The sequence below is a fragment of the Phascolarctos cinereus genome, unplaced genomic scaffold, assembly GCF_003287225.1.
Source record: "Phascolarctos cinereus isolate Bilbo 61053 unplaced genomic scaffold, phaCin_HiC Scaffold_726;HRSCAF=1367, whole genome shotgun sequence".
Taxonomy (NCBI): Eukaryota; Metazoa; Chordata; class Mammalia; order Diprotodontia; family Phascolarctidae; genus Phascolarctos; species Phascolarctos cinereus.
In genome coordinates, this window is record NW_027556098.1 from 114,632,305 (window position 1) to 114,650,181 (window position 17,877).

A 17,877-nucleotide genomic window follows, 5' to 3' on the forward strand; every position below is an offset into this window, starting at 1 on the left:
GTCTGCCTCTTCTGTTCTGCGTGTTGGGTTTGAGTGAAGAATACGACTGTCCCAGTCATTTGGCATGATTTTCTTGACTCCTGTTGCTGAGGTGCAGTGGGGAAAATCTTCCTTTTTGTCATTTTCCAACATCCCTCACTTAAGAATTGATGACTTTTTATAATGTCATGGTAGTCGCCAATGATTTTTTCTAATCCATCACAGCCTCCTTCTATTTTGAGATTTGGGCAGAGGTTAATAATTTTCTCCCTTTGTTCTTTGGAAAGGTTGAAGTCCAAGTAGGCCTCCACACGAAGAAATATCTGAAATTTACAAAGACGAAATAAAATCACACGGCTATTAAAGGTTCTGCTCTTTTTAAGACACTTAGATATTATAGAATTAGAGCCTTAACAACTACTACCATTGACTCCAACTTGACTTTGTGGTTCATCGTGGGTTCTGCTTACATCTTACATTGATAGCTATACTAACAATAATGCACAGCATATGAGACATGGAGATTGGGTAAAGTGGTAAGGGTGTTGGTAGTGGAGAGCACAATGGTCCAAGAATCAGGAGGCTAAGCACTAGGCTAGGTTCTGCTACCAACCAGCTACGTGCCTCACTTCCATTCTCTAAACCTTGGTCCTTTCATCTGAGAAATGATGATGATGATGATGATGATGATGATGATGATGATGATGATGATGATGATGATGCTAGCATTTATCTAGCACTTTAATGTTTGCAAGACACTTTACATGTTATCTCATTTGTCACTCACAGCAACCCAGTGGACTAGGTGCTATTATTGTCCCCGTTTTATAGTTGAAGAAACTGAGGCATAGTGACTAGAATACAGGAATTGGGGGCAGAAAGACCTGAGTCCAAATTCAGCCTCAGATACTTAACTGTATGATCCTGAACAAACCTCTCAATCTCCCTTGGCCTCATTTTTCTCACCTGTAAACTGGGAGTAATAAGAATACCAACCTCACAGTGTTGTCCTGAAGATAAAATGAGATAACACATGAAGGGCTTTGCAAACCTCAAACTGCTACCTAAATACTGGCTATTATGAGGTCTCACGGCCAGTAAGTACCTGAGCCAGGCTTTGACTCTTGAAGCCAACTCTTGACCATTGAACTGACACCAAGATCTATATGCCATTCACTACAGCTAGAAAAATTCTAAGATTTAGAATACTGTGTGCCTTATGTATGCCAGATTTTCTATGGTATCATGAAAGGGAATCAGCCAGATGGAGCAATGACAACCTCTTACCAGACTTCTTTACTTCCAGGTTACAGTTCATTTGGCACGACTGAGATTCATTATGACATGTATGCGGGCATACAGGTGGTAAGGAAGAGTATATAGTGATCACTGGAAGCTTTGCAGGTTTATCATGACAGAAAGCACCCTGCTGCAATACCTACAGGTATTATACAAGATCATAAGATCACAAATTCAGAACAGGAAAACACCTTGCAGGTTATCTAGCCCGGCTCTCTCATTCTATAGGTGATAAAACTGGGGGACAGATAAGGTAAGGTCACAGAGGTAGCAGATGCTAGGGGCAGGATTTGAACCCAAGCCCTGTGACCATGCCCTTTTCGTAGCTACAACCTTTTTTTTTAAACTGAAAATAAATTTAGTGGTAACTTTTTTGTTTTACATCATTTGATTTCCCAATATCTCCCTCCCTTCTGCCCTAGTTAGACAGTAATCCCTTATGACAAATGGGGGGAAATAGTTCAGCAAAATGACAGATGCATCCAAAAGTTCACATTGTTATTATTTCACTCTTATCTCCCACTTCTGAGAACCTACAACCTAAAATATGCATGCTTACTAGATTGGGAGGAGGAAGTTGGGGAAGAGGAGAGGAGAGGACAAAGGACAGGGCAGGGAAGGAAAAGGAGAGAAATTTGTGTAAATTATGTAAGTTAACACAAATTTCTTATAATATGAATGTCAGTATAAAGACGGAAGGACATTTCTAGGCATGGTGAATGGGAAAGGCCTCTTTGATCACCCTCTTCCCTTCCCTCTCACCTTTTGAATGAAGGAATCAGAGGAGCCAGGAGCACCTCCTTCTTCTGGATGCTTCTCATCTAGAAATTCCTTTGGGAGTGACTGAGTCTGGGAGGAAAGCTGGCTTATCTCCAAAGTGTTCTTCTCTTCTGAGGTTTCATTTGCTTCTAGGAAGACTTTCACAGGTGATGTAGTACCAACCTCCAAGGTGTGGTCTCTCTTTGCTATCACTCTTTCCTTGGCTTAGAGAAACAGAAAAATGAAAGATACATGATAAAGCTTCAGAACAAGCTTCCTTCAAAATTTAATATGAGAATTTACTAGAAAACCAAAGACTCCCTCAAACATGGGATTAGACTTTCAGAGCTGGCAGGGATCTGTGCTCTGTTCCCCCTGCCCCAAACCGATCTTGGTCTTAGTGTCTGTCTGAATCTTGGAATGCAGGAAGGCAGTGACAAGGGAGATGCAGGGTTCTACAGAGAAGCTCTAGAAGAGAATATTTAATTTGCCCTGCAATAGGAAGTAATTACAAGAGAAGAACAGGTTATAGGATATGTCTTTGGAAGAGATAAGGGAATAGAATTCAAGATACCGTGGGTATGAAAAAGACATAGAGGCTTTAACTTTCAGGATGGGTCAAAAGAGGCCATACAAAGGGCACATTTGGGGTTAATACTCTTAGACTATGTTTTTATCTCCCATGAAAGAGGTATAAGAAAGTAGAGAGCAAAGGTGGAACCTTGTATGCCCTCCATAAAATTATAGATTTAAGGCTGCAAGACACATTGGAGATCATCTAGTCCAATTCACTCACTTTACAGAGGAGGAAACTGAGGTCCAGTGCCTTACCTAAGGGGCACAGTAAGTGGCAGAGCCATTAGATGCCAAAGCCAACACTCTTTTCAATGTGACAAGCTGCTTCTAACAGAAACCTTTTCTGGATTCTTTTTGATACAAACGCAAACTGGGATGAGATTTGAATAAAACAGTTTACATAGGATTAGTTGAGTAAATTAATTCTGATGGGGAGGCAGGGGCTATGTAGTAAGTGTCTTACTTTATTTACCACCAAGTCAGTATTTCATAAAATTTAACAAAATTGTTTCACTGTTAGGAATGCCACAGAACAAATAAACAGTTTTGCTGGAAGTAGAAATCTATCATCCTTTTCCAAAGGACTAGCAATCCCTCCCTGGAGACCATTTTTGTTTTTCATTTTTCTTTTTTATTTTTATCAATAGGTGAGATTGTTCCAGACACACATAGATATTCCATGTAAGCTTTGACGATCCTTATCCAAACTCCCTCCATCACTAATGAGTCCCAGGTCCCAGAGGAAGGCTGCATCTTCCCTTTCCCGGTTCTAGGGATACTGCTGAGGAGGAGTTGGGGGTATATCTTAATGCTATCAGTCCATGGCCTTCACCTGTGTCTTTTCCCATAAGATGATCCACTGAGAATCATTACATTTAGTCAGACTTAAGAGGTACTTACTACAGTGGCACAGTAGGAATATCTGGTACAAAATATCCTTCCCACAACCCTAGAAGGATGTGACCCACTCTCCCACAATTACATGAAGAGTCCAGGGGAAATGCGTACAAGCTTAAAACAGCATGTGAGGCGGGGGGGGGGTAACTCTAACTCATAGATTTTGGTTACTGGAAGTCCTTGAGCACCATCAGATGCTCAAGAAGCACCCCCTTAGGCCTGATGTAGTCTCTCTGCTGGCATCTCTTGTAAAGCCAGGAATCTATGTCCAATTTGTCTTTGGTTCCCAATGCAGATTAATTCAAGAATAGATTCCTCTAGCACACCAGTAGAAAGATAGGAAAACCAAGATCCTTCTGTCCCTTCAAAGGCCTTCCACTGGCCAAGGAGCAGTGAGGGTGAATGGAAGATGACCTAGGCCAAGGCCAAAGTCCAGGCCTCCTATTTCCCCCATGTATTTCTTCCTTAGGGGTTAACTTTCTCCTGGTTCAACACTCACTGTTATTTATTCCTATCTGAAACTTCATGACCCCATTTGGGGGTTTTGTAGCAAAGATACTGAAGAGATCTCCCATTTCCTTCTTCAGCTCATTTTACAGGTGAGGAATTAAGGCAAATATGGTTAAGTGACTTGCCCAGAGTTACACAGCTAGTCAGTGTCTGAGGCCAGATTGGAACTTCTAAAGATGTCTTCCTGATTCCAAGTCCAGTGCTCTGTGCACTGGGCAGCCTAGCTGTCCCTTCAACATTCAACAGCGCTCCTTCATCCCAGCCAACTCTTTTTTATGTGCTGTTAGAGAGGACCCAGAGGACATGATAAGTCTAGCCTTATTTCAATTCATCTCATGAATTTCAATACTTTCTTAAAAAAAATTTATTTTGAAATTAAGTACCCAAACCACTTCATTTCCCTATACACAAGGCAAAAAAGAGAGGAGTATGCATGAAACGGAGGCTATGTTTCATATCTTTTATTTTTAAGTATATATTTAATTCCACTCATTACTTTCAAAATTGTCCTACTTATTGTCTCTGCTACCTTCTGAACTTCCTTCCATTCATTTCTGTGGAATTAACAATTGTTACAAGGCAGCTTTGCTTTTTTTTTTAAACCATAATTCTTAACCCCAATCCCACTAAAAAACCAACAGAAAGGAAACAAAATTTCTTGGAAAAGGCATTATCAAGTAAAATTAATCCACTGAGTGGCCATATCCAAAAATGTATATCTCTTTCTGCACCTTGAAAGTGTCACCTCTCTGTCAGAAGGCAAGTAGTATCTTCACTACGTGTCCTTTGGGGACATGGCTGATCATTGCATAAATCAGGGTTCTTAAGTCTTTCAAAGTACTTTTTCTTTATACTGTTATCATGCTTGTATAATGTGTTCTCATTCTACTTAGTTCCTTCTTCATCAGTCTCTTCTCAGATTCTTTGAAATCATCTCTTTCATCATTTCTTACAATACAATTTATATTCCATTTTATTCATATGGCATAATTTGTTTTGTCATTGCTCAATTGATGGGCATTCCCTTAGATTCAAGTTCTTTGCTCTTCTTTTTTCCATCTTTTATTCCTTTCACATTCATGATCAGAAAGTTTGTTTTGGAAAAAATAAGTTCCATTCCCTTCTTACTTTCTATACTAGTCTATTCCTTTTATTCTTTCTTCTCTTTCTTCTATCAGAACATTCAGAATGGAATCAATCTACATTTAGAGCCTCTATTTTTCTTACTTATCTCCCTCAATACTCTTCCAAGGCATTAAGCTTCTGAAAAGGCACTTGTTTCTTCCCCATTAGAATATTAGCACTGTATCATCCTAAACCTCCTTCCAATTGTTCAAATCAATTTACCCAAGTTTCTCTGAACTCTTCTGTTTGTATTTCAAAGATTCTACTCAGCTCTGGTCCTTTCATCAGAAATGCTTGAAAGTTTTCTTTTTGATTAAAGATCCATTTTTTCCTGTGTAGAATTATACTCAGTTTTTGAGGGTAAATTAGTTTTGGTTGCAAAGTCTGTCTCTTATGCCTTTTGAAATATTGCAGTCTAAGAGTTCTCATTTATGGTAGAATCTTCCAGATCCAGTGTGATCCTGACTGTAATCCTTTGGTATTTGATCTGCTGCTTTATGGATACTTAATGTGGGAGTTCAGGATTTGGGTTCTATCCTTCCTCTGACTTTTCCCTTGTTGTTAGAGGTGAGTTTTTTCTGTCTTCACTTTTCTCTCTCATTCTAATACTTTTGGGTAGTTTTCATTTGTGATGTCTTGAAATTACTGTCCAGAGTTTTCTTTTGATCAGGCCTTCCTAATTTGTAGGTCCAAAGTTCTATCCACTCTGCCACCTAGTTAACTACTTTTTGGGACCTCGGTTTTCTCATCTTTAAAACGAGAGGGCTGGGCTAAATGTCCTTTCCAGTCCTAAAGCCTTTGCTGCCCTTGTAATGACAGAAAGTTGCCTTACTCTGCTCCAGCAGCACAGTATAGACTTTGGCAAAGTGGGAGGGAATGACGTGGGAAGGAATGGGGGGAGAGAAACCAGTCAGTTTCTGCCTTTCTTAGGTGACATAGTGGTTAGAGCTTTAGGCCTGGAGTCAGGAAGACTTGAGTGCAAATCCAGCCTAAGATACTTACTGAGTCTTCCTGAGCAAGTCACTTAATCTCTGTCTGTCTCAATTTCCTTAATTGTAAAATGCGGACAATAATAGCACCTACCTCACAGGGTTCTCGTGAGAATTAAATGAGGTAATATTTGTAAGTTTAGCACAGTGGCCGACACGTAGTAGGCTTTATATGAAATGCAAGCTATCGTTGTTATTATTATTATGATGATGATTAATATTAATGCAAGCCCTGTTTCTCAGTGCCCTTTCTCCTGGCTCAGGCTGGACTTCACTTTGGTGCCCTCTCCCAGGTCACCCCGTCTCCCAGTCGCCGCCTTTCCTCCCAAGCTGGTGTCTCTCCAGCGACTCCCCCAGCCCCTTCCTTCTCACCTTCTCTTTCCAAAAACTCTACCCAGAAAGTGCCTTCGATGGGGCCGGCTTTGACTGTGCATTCGCTTCCCCCGGACTTCTTCGGGCTCTGGAAATATATTTGCAGCTTCTTCTCGAGTCCATTGCAGTTCTCGGACACACGGACCAGTACCCGGTACGGCGGGCACCGGGCAGAGTTTCCAGTGGACATATGAGCAGGTTCTTGACTCGTTAGCCGAGGAGCCGGGGCTGCGGCGTTTGTTCGGTGGGCGCTGGAGGGGTAACTGGGAAGCCGAGAGAAAGGGAAATGGTACTGTCAGCTCTCTATCCCCACCCCTCTTCAGAGGTAACCTTCAAACTTTCAGTTTCGCTTCCCCGAAAAGCCTTCCCTATTCCTAGCCTCGGGGAGCGGGGAGGGGTTGGGGTGGAGGCAGAGAAGAAGACTGTTCCGCTTGGACCATACTCAGCCCCCAGCTCTACTTGGGGCTTCTAGCTCTCTAAACTGGGGCGACAGGGAGGGGGCTTGGGAATTTATATTAGCTCCCATTTCATTTTTGGGGTGTCAGATTTTGGGCTGTAACATTTCCAGAAAACTTGAAGAGAGGAAAAGCACCTATTTATTTTTTCTCACTTTTTCAAAAGACATCCAGGTGTATTCTGAATTCTTTATCAGCTAAGAAATAGTTACCCGTCGAATGACGTCAGTTAACGGTAGCCAGATCACCTCTCATTTCAAAACCCCGCGGTTCATAACATCTAGCTTAAATTTAAAAATTGGAAGCGAATTTCAAGGCCATCTAATGTAAGAATTCTTAATCTGGTGTCTAGAGACTGCAATTTCGTGGATAAATTTCCCTGGGGTCTAAGCTTGGTTTTTTGAAAAATATATATTTTTGTTAACTATTTCAACATAATTGGCTTCCTCTGTAATCCTTTGTATTTTATTTTATGTATGTAAAAACCTTATTCTGAGAAGGGGTCCATAGGTTTTAACAGTCTGTTTAACAGAGTTCCATGAAAGAAAAAAGGTTAAGAAACCCTGATCTAGTCCAACACCCTAATTTACAAAGGAGAAAACTGAATCCTCTATAGGCTAAGTGACTCATTCAAGGTCTGAAAAGGAGTAAGGAGCACAGTCAGGATTCAAACCCAGGATGTCTGCTTTTAGCTAGAACCAGTAACGTACTGGAGACAACCAGAATGGTCCAGAGAGCTGACTTGAATTTCCAGTGAGTATAAAAATTGGCAAACATTACAAAACAGAACTTTTTTTCCTAAGTTGGTTACTTAGCAAAGCAATGGAGAAAATGTTAATAATGCAGGTAAACTTAAAAAGTTTGTTGTAGTTTTCTAGCAGCACACTCCAGGATTTAGGCCTCTTTCTACTCCCCAACGGGACAGGTAGGTGGCACAGTGGACAGCTGTGCCTAGACTGGAACCAGGAAATTAAAATCTGGCTTCAGACACTTAATAACTGTATGACCCTGGGCAAATCACTTAACCTGGTTTGCCTCAGTTTCCTCATCAGTAAAATAAGAAAGAGAAGAAATGACAAACTACTCCACTATCTTTGCCAAGAGAACCCCAAATGGGGGTCTGACAATGAGTGGGACATAACTGAACAACTACTATACAACAATTATTCTGTATCCTGGGCCTGAATATATTTTGGTATGGGGTGGGTAAGGAGAAGGGTGCATATCTGCAAGAGTAAATGCAAACTAATGCTACTTTTCACTCTCATCTGGTCAAGAGGAAAAGAGTATATTCACCAATCCTTAGAAAAGGCTGTTAAAAATAATATCTAGCATTTATACAGTGCTTTAAGGTTTACAAAACACCTACAGGTACTATGTCAATTGATTCTTATATCTCTGGTAGGTAGTTGCTTTTATTATTCCCATTTCAGAGATGAAGAAATTGAGTCCAACAGAGGTTAAGTGACTTGCCCAGAGGAGTAAGTATTTGAGGCAATATTTGAACTGACTCTAGACCCACTGCTCTGACCGATATACCACCAGCTTTCATGTAATCCAATAATTTTTACATTTTCTCTCTCTGATGTGTTTTCCAAGTTGGTTCATATATACATATATGCACATAAATATGTATACACACAGATACATGTGTATACTGTGTTATGCATGCATCACATGTGCGCCATGTATATGTATACACATCTATGTATAGCCTATCCTGTTCAGGGAGAGTTTCTAGCCACTATGCCTAGCTGTCTGAACTGGGAAGACTTGAGTATCTGAAGAGATAATAGCAGAAGTTAGCAGCAGAGAGAAATGCTCACTAGAGGCTACTTGCCAAGCAGCTACCAGAACATCACACAGTTAAAACTCAAAAAATTTACTGGATCAATGGGACCATCAGGGGTGAAATAGGACCACCAGAGGAACCATAAGACAAGTAGAGTACTACAACATTAAAAGTCACCTGGATAGCAGCTAGCCTAGGAACAGCTTAAGGTAGACTACAGAAGCAGCCATTAACACAAACTCAGTATGGACTAGTGTAGTTCAGTAGAGCACCCAGCAGGCAGCAGACCTAGAAAGAGCCGCATGGTGACAAGTCTTCAGCCATCTTGCATTCTCAAAAATGTGAGTCACTCTTTCTACATGAGAAAGCAAATTTACAAACTACAATTTTTGTTTCCCTGGAAAGATTACAAAATGCTACTTCTCTAGCCTAAATCTCCCCCCCCTCCAACTTTTCACTTTAGGAAAAGATCAAAAACAAAAGCAGAGACTTTCCTTTGAAATGCAGTAAGGGTATAAGTGGAAAAGTTTGTGGCCAAACAAGAGATAGAAGGTTTTAAGGAAGGTATAATGGACAATTTTGATTACATAAAATTTAAAAAAACTTTTACACAAACAAAACCAATTTGGCTAAAATAAGAAGCAGGAAACTGAGTAAAAATCTTCACAGCAAGTTTCTCTGGAAAAGGTCCAATTTCTAAGATATAAAAGAAACTGAGTCAAATTTGCAATGAGTCATTCTCCAATTGCTAAATGGTCAAAGAACATGAGTAGATAATTTTCAGAGGAAAAAACCTAAACTATCAATAGCCATGTGAAAAATTCTCTAAATCGCTATTACAGAAATGCAAATTAAAACAACTCCAAGGTATCACTTCATAGCCCTCCGATTGGGTAAGGAGGGAAAAAAGGAAAATGACAGATGTGGGAGAGGATATGGGAAAAGAGGCACATTAATTCAATGCTGATGGGGCTTAAAATTGGTATGGCTATTCTAGAAAGCAATTTGAAATTATGCCCCCAAAGTTATTAAACTATACATACATTTTGACCCAGTGATACTACTATGAGGTCTATATCCCAAAGAGATCAAAGGAAGAAGAAGGGCCCATGTGTACAAAAATATTTACAGCAGCTCTTTTTGTGGTGGCAAAGAATTGGAAACTGTGGGGAAGCCTATCAACTAGGAAATGGCTAAACAAATTATGGCATATGAATGTGATGGAATACTTCTTGTGCTCTAAGAAACAGTGAAGGGAATGGTTTCAGAAAAACCTGGAAAGACTTGAATGAACTGATACAAAGTTAAATGAACAGATTCAAGAGAACAATTCACACAGTAATAGCAATATTGTTCAGGTGTTATATTGTTAACTTTGAAAGACAGCTAATTCTGATCAGCACAGTGATCTGCCACAATTCCAAAGGACTCCTAATGAAACATGCTATGCATTTCCAGATAGAGAATCAATAGATGGAGAATGCAGATTGAAGTATCTCTCTCTGTCCATCTCTCCGTCTCTACCCTTGTTTCTGTCTCTCTCCTAAGGTGAAAACTTTTTTTGCATGACTCTACATATTTGTAGTGGGTTTTGTTTTTCTTTCCTTCTCATTGTATGGGGGAGGAGGAAGGACAAAATTTTTAACTTATTAAAAAAGAATAAAAAAGTTTATATACTTTTAAAAAATGGAACAAGGGAGACAATCAAACTTAACTGTGGTCTTGATAAAGTCAGTGACTTCCCATTCATTTGGAGTGATTGGTGCCATGATCTACTTAGAGGCAGTGTTTTCTCCTTCAAAATTCAAGATAATGCTTTATTTAGCCTCATGGCTAGTGTTCACTCAAAGATCTGGACTTGGGAATTTGCAGGAAATTGGTACTCAGGAAATTGATAGAAACAAGAACTTTATTATTACAGGGCACAGCAAGCAGGAAAATAAAAAAGCCTAAACATATTACATAAACATATATTACAATATAAAGAGGTTCATCCTTATGGATACAAAAAACTCACCCCATGGAAAGGAGAAGGAGACATATTACAGAGAGAATATGCTAAAAGTGTGGGTTCAGATAAGTGAAGGTATATACCCTAAAAATAGGCTTAATGGAAAACGGGCAATCAGTGCCAGATGTGGGAGGGGACATTCCTAATAAGACTCAGATGTTTTATAGGGGTTCTCAGGGTCACTTAACAATAATGGGCTTGGATGAGGCTTGGATAAGGAGAGTTTGTTTATTAGGACTAGAAATTAGGAAAGAGTTTGATTTGATTATATGAAGCAGTGGAAGGGAAATGACACCAAGAGTGCTGCAGTAAGTCAGAAGTTTTTATCTAATAGAAGATTCAAGTGTTAACAGCTTGAAACAGGTTTAACATAGTTTAGAACAGTGGAAAACTACCACCTTGTCTGTCTTTGCCTGTGTGTTTTGTAGGCTTTGTGACAACTTAGCGTAAGTGACTCCATATTGGAATCCTATCATTATAACTATAGCATCAAACAACATGAAGACTACAGTATCACAGATAATGATCACAATGATCACAAGAAGTAACTCTTAGGGGGAAGTGATTCAGGAGGAACTAAGTGGTGACTGTTCTTGAATGCTGCTGTGTTTTAACATATTATGACTCTTTACTTGTTCCAAATTCCTGAAAGTGCTACCTAAAATCACCTTGGGGCAGAGTTACAATAGGGGGCATAAGGGATTATTTAAATATGCATACATACATACATACACACACATACATATATATGTATATATGCACACGTACACACAAATAAAGTTTATTTTAAGCATTCTTTTCTTTTTAATTGAGTTCCAGATTCTCTCCCACCCTTCCACCTCTTCCCTCCTATTGAGAAGACAAATAATATATCAACCATATTAGTCATATTGCAAAACAAATAAAAAAGCAAGAAAGTAAATTATATTTTAATTTGCATTCAAAAATTTTCAGTTCTCTCTCTGGAGGTAGATAGCTTTTTTTTTTTATTATGAATTCTTCTCAATTGTCTTTGGTCACTGTATTGATCAGAGGAGCCAAGTCTTTCACAGCTGATCATCATTACAACATTGCTGTTACTGTACACAGTGATATCCAGGTTCTTTCCACTTCGCTTTTCATCAGTTCATAAAAGTCTTGTGACTTTTTTTGAAATTACCCCCTCATAATTTCTTATAGTTCAATAGTACCCCAACACAATCCTAAGCAACAATTTGATCAGCCATTCCCCAACTGATAAGCATCCCCTCAATTTCCAAGTCTTTACCATCACAAAAAGTGCTGCTATAAATGTTTGCACATATGGGTCCTTTTTTTTTCTGGGTCAAAGGGTATGCGTAGTTTTATAGGCCTTTGGGTATAGTTCTATATCGTTCTCCAGAATGGCTGGACCAGTTTGCTACTCTACCAAGATTTCATTAATGTACCTATTTTCCCTCATCCCACATAGGGGACTGTTAATAGAAATCTTAGTTTGAGCCTTTCCCTGATTAATAAGATAAACTCAGGAAAATTAAAACAAAAGGGAGTTTACTGTAGGTAATGAAGGCAGCAGCATAGAATAAGGTGGGGAATACAAACCATGAGCTGTTTTAATAAACAGGATTAAACTGTTTCCGTATTAGGAAAAGACAATCCTGCTAGGTAAACATTTCAAAGAGGAGATGGGGTTAGTGCTACCTCATCTCCTCCCTAAGTATTTTAGAAACAGTGGACTCATTTGGAGATGAATGGGCATTTTATCTGTTGTTCTACAACTACACATTTGAGGGGGCACCAAGAATAATGGCAAATTGAGCAGAAAATTTTGTGGAGGTTAAAAGTCATTCAGTGTGCCTCATAATTAAGAGGAGTGATTGTTAGGGAGCAATCATTTGCCATCTATGGAGGAGATCTGCTATGTTGTTGTTGTCGTTCTGTTCTGTCATCCAGTCCTCTTCATGATCCTGCGGAGCATACCATCCATGAGGTTTTCTTGGCAAAGTCACTGGAATGGTTTGCCATTTCCTTCTCCAGTGCATTAAGTGATTTGCCCAGGGTGACACAGTTAGTAAGTATCTGCAGCTGGATTTGAATTCAGGTCTTCTGACTCTAGACCCACTGTTCTATCCTCTAAGTCACCACTGAAAATGTAAAGTGTAAAATGGAGTCATTCAGAATGACTCAGCACAAGCAGCTGAATTTGTACAGGCCTATGCCAGTTCCAACGTCTACCTCTTCCAATCATGATGGCTTGGATATAGATTAATGGTAAATTTAGTAACTGGTTCTGGCAGACTTCAGCCTATATAATAGAATACTGTTACTAGTGTTTTTTTGGTTCTTCTTAAAGAAATGTTGAGAAAGTATAGTTCCTTCCCTTCTTTTCAGAGTATGGAACACAATACATACTCTCAGACTCTGTTGATGTGTTGGTTACATTTGTTTTATTCCTTCTTTCTTTTTTAATTGATACAGGTTATCATTGACTGGGAAGTAGAGGAGAGAGGGATATATTCAGAAATGAAGGTATTATTAATATAAATGAAATCAATAAAAATAAAGGAAAGATTGGTAAGCAGTAGGCCAGCAAATGGCAACAACAGCAATCTGGACAGGGTTGAATATAAGAAAGTTACTGAGTGCAGAGAGATCTAGAAGCATCATGAAGCAGCAAGGGGTATGCCAACTCCTCATCCTGGCTGACCAGGAATGAAGAGTCAACCAATATTGGAAAGAGTTGCCAGAGATAAGGTGAATCCCAGAGCTCTGGGAGTTCCAGAATATAAAAAAGAATGTAGAGACAGAGATTTTTGAACAAAAAGGCGCCTGATGATCGTAAAATGAGGATTCCAGAAGACACAGCTGAAGAGGAGCATGGTGATTGACAGGGAACAGTTACAGGTAGAATTTAGTGAGATGGAGATAAGACTACAAAAAAAGCACAGGAAACAGGTTTTCATTTTGACAAATGGTGACCCCACCCTAGGAATTTGGAGAGGAAGAAGTTTGCTAACCCTGTGACAAAGGAAATGCCAATCAGAATTGATTTTTGAAAAGAACAACAAGGCATCCTCCAATATGTGAAGGGAATAGTCCTGACATCTAGCTGTTTTGGCACTGCCCAGAACCAACAGGAATCCTCCAGCAGCCAGATCTCCATGTACTTCAGTATAACCCTGGGGAAATGCAAGAAATCCCTGCTCCCTGGAGCAACATCAGTGCAGCACCAGATAAACAGACATTGCCTGCAGCCATAGGAAAAAAGAAGCCTGAGACAGAGCGCCTTCTATCCTTTCAAAAGAAAGGGAGAAGGGGAAACAAAAAGATGAGCAAAAAACAACAACGACAAAAAGAAAAGAATCTGACCATAGAATGTTATTATGGTCACAGGGAAGACCAAGACACAAACTCAGAAGAGGACAACAGTGTCAAAACACCTATAGGCAAAACCCCAAACTAAAATGGGAAATGGTCTCAAGTCCAGAAAGGACTTAGGGAAAAGCTCAAAAAGGAGCTTAAAAATCACATAAGAGAGATAGAAGAAAAATTGGGAAACGGAATGAAAGTGATGCAAAAGAACTATGAAAAAAAGAATCAATAGCTTGGAAAACTGCTTAAAAAGTAGAATTGGCCAAATGGAAAAGGAGATACAAAAGTCTGCTGAAGAAAACAACTCTTTAAAGAGTATAATTCACCAAATGGAAAAGAAAGCACAAAAGCCAATTAAGGAAAACACCTTACAAGTAAGAATTGAGCAGGTAGAATCTAATGACTCTATAAGACAACAAGAATTGAACAACACCAAAACAATGAAAAACTAGAAGGAAATGTAAAATACCTCATGGGAAAAACAACTGACCTGGAAAATAGATCCAGGAGAGACAATGTCAGAATCATTGGACTACCTGAAATCTATAATCAAAAAGAGAAAACTGGAAAACAATCAGACACAAACTAGGTATAGATCAACACCTCATATCCTATAACAAGACAGAGTCAAAATGGGTACATAATTTAGACATAAAGGGTGACAGCTTAAGCCAATCAGAAGAGTAAGGAATAGCCTACCTGTCAGATTTATGGAGAGGTGAAGGATTCATGACTAAACATGAGGGAAAGAACATTACAAAATGTAAAATAGATCATTTTGATTATATTAAAATAAAAAGCTTTTGTACAAACAAAACCAATGCAACAAAGGTTAGACAGAAAGCAGAAAGCTGGGAAACAATCTTTGCACCAAGTGTCTCTTATACAGGCTTCATTTCTCAAATATATAGAAAACTCTGTCAAATATATTAAGAATACAAGCCATTCCACAATTAATAAATGGTCAAAGGATATGAACAGGCAGTTTTCAGATGAAGAAATCAAAGCTATTTTATAGGCATAGGAAGAATGATCTAATTTTTGATTAGAGAAATTTAAGTTAAAACAACTCTGAGATATCTCCTCACACCTATCAGTTTGGGTAATGTGACAAAAAAGAAAAATGATAAATGTTGGAGAAGAAATGGTAAAATTGGGACACTTATGTACTGGTGGTGGAGTTGTGAACTGATCTAACCATTTTGGAGAGTTATTTGGAAATGTGCTCAAAGGGCATCCAAACTGTGTGTACCCTTTGATGCATCAATACCACTATGAGATCTGTATTCCAAAAAGACAATAAAAAAGGGAAAAGGATTTATATGTGCAAAAATATTTATAGCAGCCCTATTCTTAGTAACAAAATTTTGGAAACTGAAGGGATGCCCATCAGTTGGGGAGTGGCTGAAAAAGCTGTGGTATGTGAATGCAATGTAATACTAATGTGCAATAAGAAATGGTGAATAGGTAGACTTCAGAAAATCCTAGAAAGACTTGTAGGAACTGGTGCAAAATGAAATGAGCAGAACCAGGAAGACATTGTGCATAGTGTCAGCAACATTGTGTGATAATCAACTATGAATGATTCAACTCTTCTCAGCTACACAATGATCCAAGACAAGTACAAAGGTCTCACCAAGGAAAATGCTTTCCATATCCAGATAAAGTGCTGATAGACTCTGAATGCAGATCAAAGCATAATTTTTTTCACTCATTTATTCTTTCTTGAGTTTTTTTCTCTTTTTATTTGTTTATTCTTTTACAACTGTGACTAAAATAGAAATATTTTTTACATGATAGCACATGTATAAACTATATCAAACTGCCTACCATTTTCAGAAAAGGGGAGAAGACAGGGAAGGAGAAACATTTGGAATTCAAAATCTTGTAAAAATGAATGTTAAAATTTTTTTTGACATGTAACTTGGGGAAGAAAAAAGAAATAAAAGCAAAAAACCCCAACAACAATGGGGAACTGGATGGTCAGTGGGAATGATCGTTGGTGTGGTAAAAGAGGTCCCTAATCAATGGCTTTACTCTCTTTTGCCATCTCCATCACAGGTCTTAAGAGTGACTGGGGATAGAAATATAATAAATGAAAACAATTCTTATTTGAAAAACAAGATTCCAGTCTGATCATCACACAGTTTTTACTTTATTAGAAGCATCTGACACAGCCATTAAATCATGCCTCCCCTAACATAAGCATAGAAGCAGATCCAAATGAGTTAATTGTTTAGAGAAGAACCAACTAAAGATCATTAACCTTCTTCCCTGGCATAACATGCATTATCACCAATAATCTCTTTGTAACTGGGAAAGGAACCCCTCTGTATCATAGGTTCTGTTTCATTCTCCAAGCAATGCCACAGGATCCAGTATTTAAGATCCTAATGGATATTTCTGTGTAGCAAATAGAAGAGGTGGGTTCATTCAGAAAGGAACGGGCATATTATCCATTGCTCTACAACTATACTTTTCAGGGGGCACCTAGAAGAATGGCAAATTGAGCAGAAAATGTTGTGGAGGTTAAAAGTCAGAAAATATGTGGGTATGAATGTATTCTCACTAAGCTAGAAAAAAACAGAGCAATTGCCACAAGGTGCACCCCAAAAGGTGAGCTAAGAATGAAGAGAACCAGGACAGCACACAAGCCAATGCCAGTTGCCTATTAATCTGGACACTCTGATTCCCAAGTCAATGAGCCTGCCCATAGTCAGTCAGTCAGCAAGTATTTATTAAGTGCCTACTATGTGATAGGCACTGTGCTAAGTGCTGGGGATACAAAAGAAGGCAAAAGATATTCTCTGCTCTCAATTAGCTAATAGTCTAATGGGGAAGAACTATGCAAACGCTATGTACGAACAAGCTACGTGCAGGATAAATTGGAGATAATCCACAGAGGAAAGGCACTAGTAGTAAGGAGATTGGGGAAAGGCTTCATGTAGAAAGTGGGATTTTAGGTAGGACTAGAAAGAAATTAGGGAAGCCAGTAGGTGGAAATGAGAAGGCAAGAACTGCAGGCATGGGGGACTTATCTGGTGAAAATGTATGATCAGGTGAGATGGAGTTTCTTTGTGCAAGGCACATCAAGGAAGTCAGTATTATTGAATCACAGAAGATATAGTAGGGAAGTAAAGTGAAGGCCAAGGGCATGAAGGGTTTTGAATGCCAAACAGAGGCCTTTAGATTTGTTCCTAAAAGTGATTGGAAGTCACTGGACTTTAGTGAAGAGAGAAATATCTTTCCCCACTCTTCAATTTGCGTTAAATTTGCTAGAGCCCCATAGACGGATAGTTTCTTTCTCAAAGGAAGGACTCACACAAGTATTTGGAGACTATAAATTTCTTCAAAGTATCTTCCCATCTTTTAATGTTCCCGGCAACCATTCCAGTTAAAAGGGAGCTAGCCCCAGTGCATTTGAGGCCACCAACAAATTACCACAAACAACGTGAGTGCACCTGAAGGGCAGTCAGCACCTTGTGCAAGTGGTACAATGGAAGATTTCTTAACTCCAGTATCCCTGGTGACAGCAAAGTGGAGAAAAGCAGGAAAGCACCAAGAGATACACTGGGTTCTTACTAGAGCAACGTTTACATTTCTACCAGGCTTTCAGTTTGTCTAATAAAAAATAAAATCTCTAAGAAATTAAGGTTAGCAGATAGCAGTTCATCCCACTCGCCCCTAAACAATCTGATTTCTTCTCATATTCTTTTCTTTGTCTCTAAATGGTGCCTATACACATATATTTTAATGATTGCT

The 17,877-nt window shown here is 39.0% G+C and overlaps 1 protein-coding gene across 1 annotated transcript in view; it reads right to left on the bottom strand.

Annotated features, from left to right (window-relative positions):
- The window catches only part of DTX3L (deltex E3 ubiquitin ligase 3L), a 41,731-nt gene that overhangs the window by 8,698 nt on the left and 15,156 nt on the right, over positions 1-17,877 (bottom strand). The window contains 4 exon segments of the mRNA XM_078146734.1: positions 3-134; positions 137-302; positions 2,041-2,261; positions 6,507-6,769. Coding sequence (XP_078002860.1) covers positions 3-134; positions 137-302; positions 2,041-2,261; positions 6,507-6,769 — 782 coding nt within the window.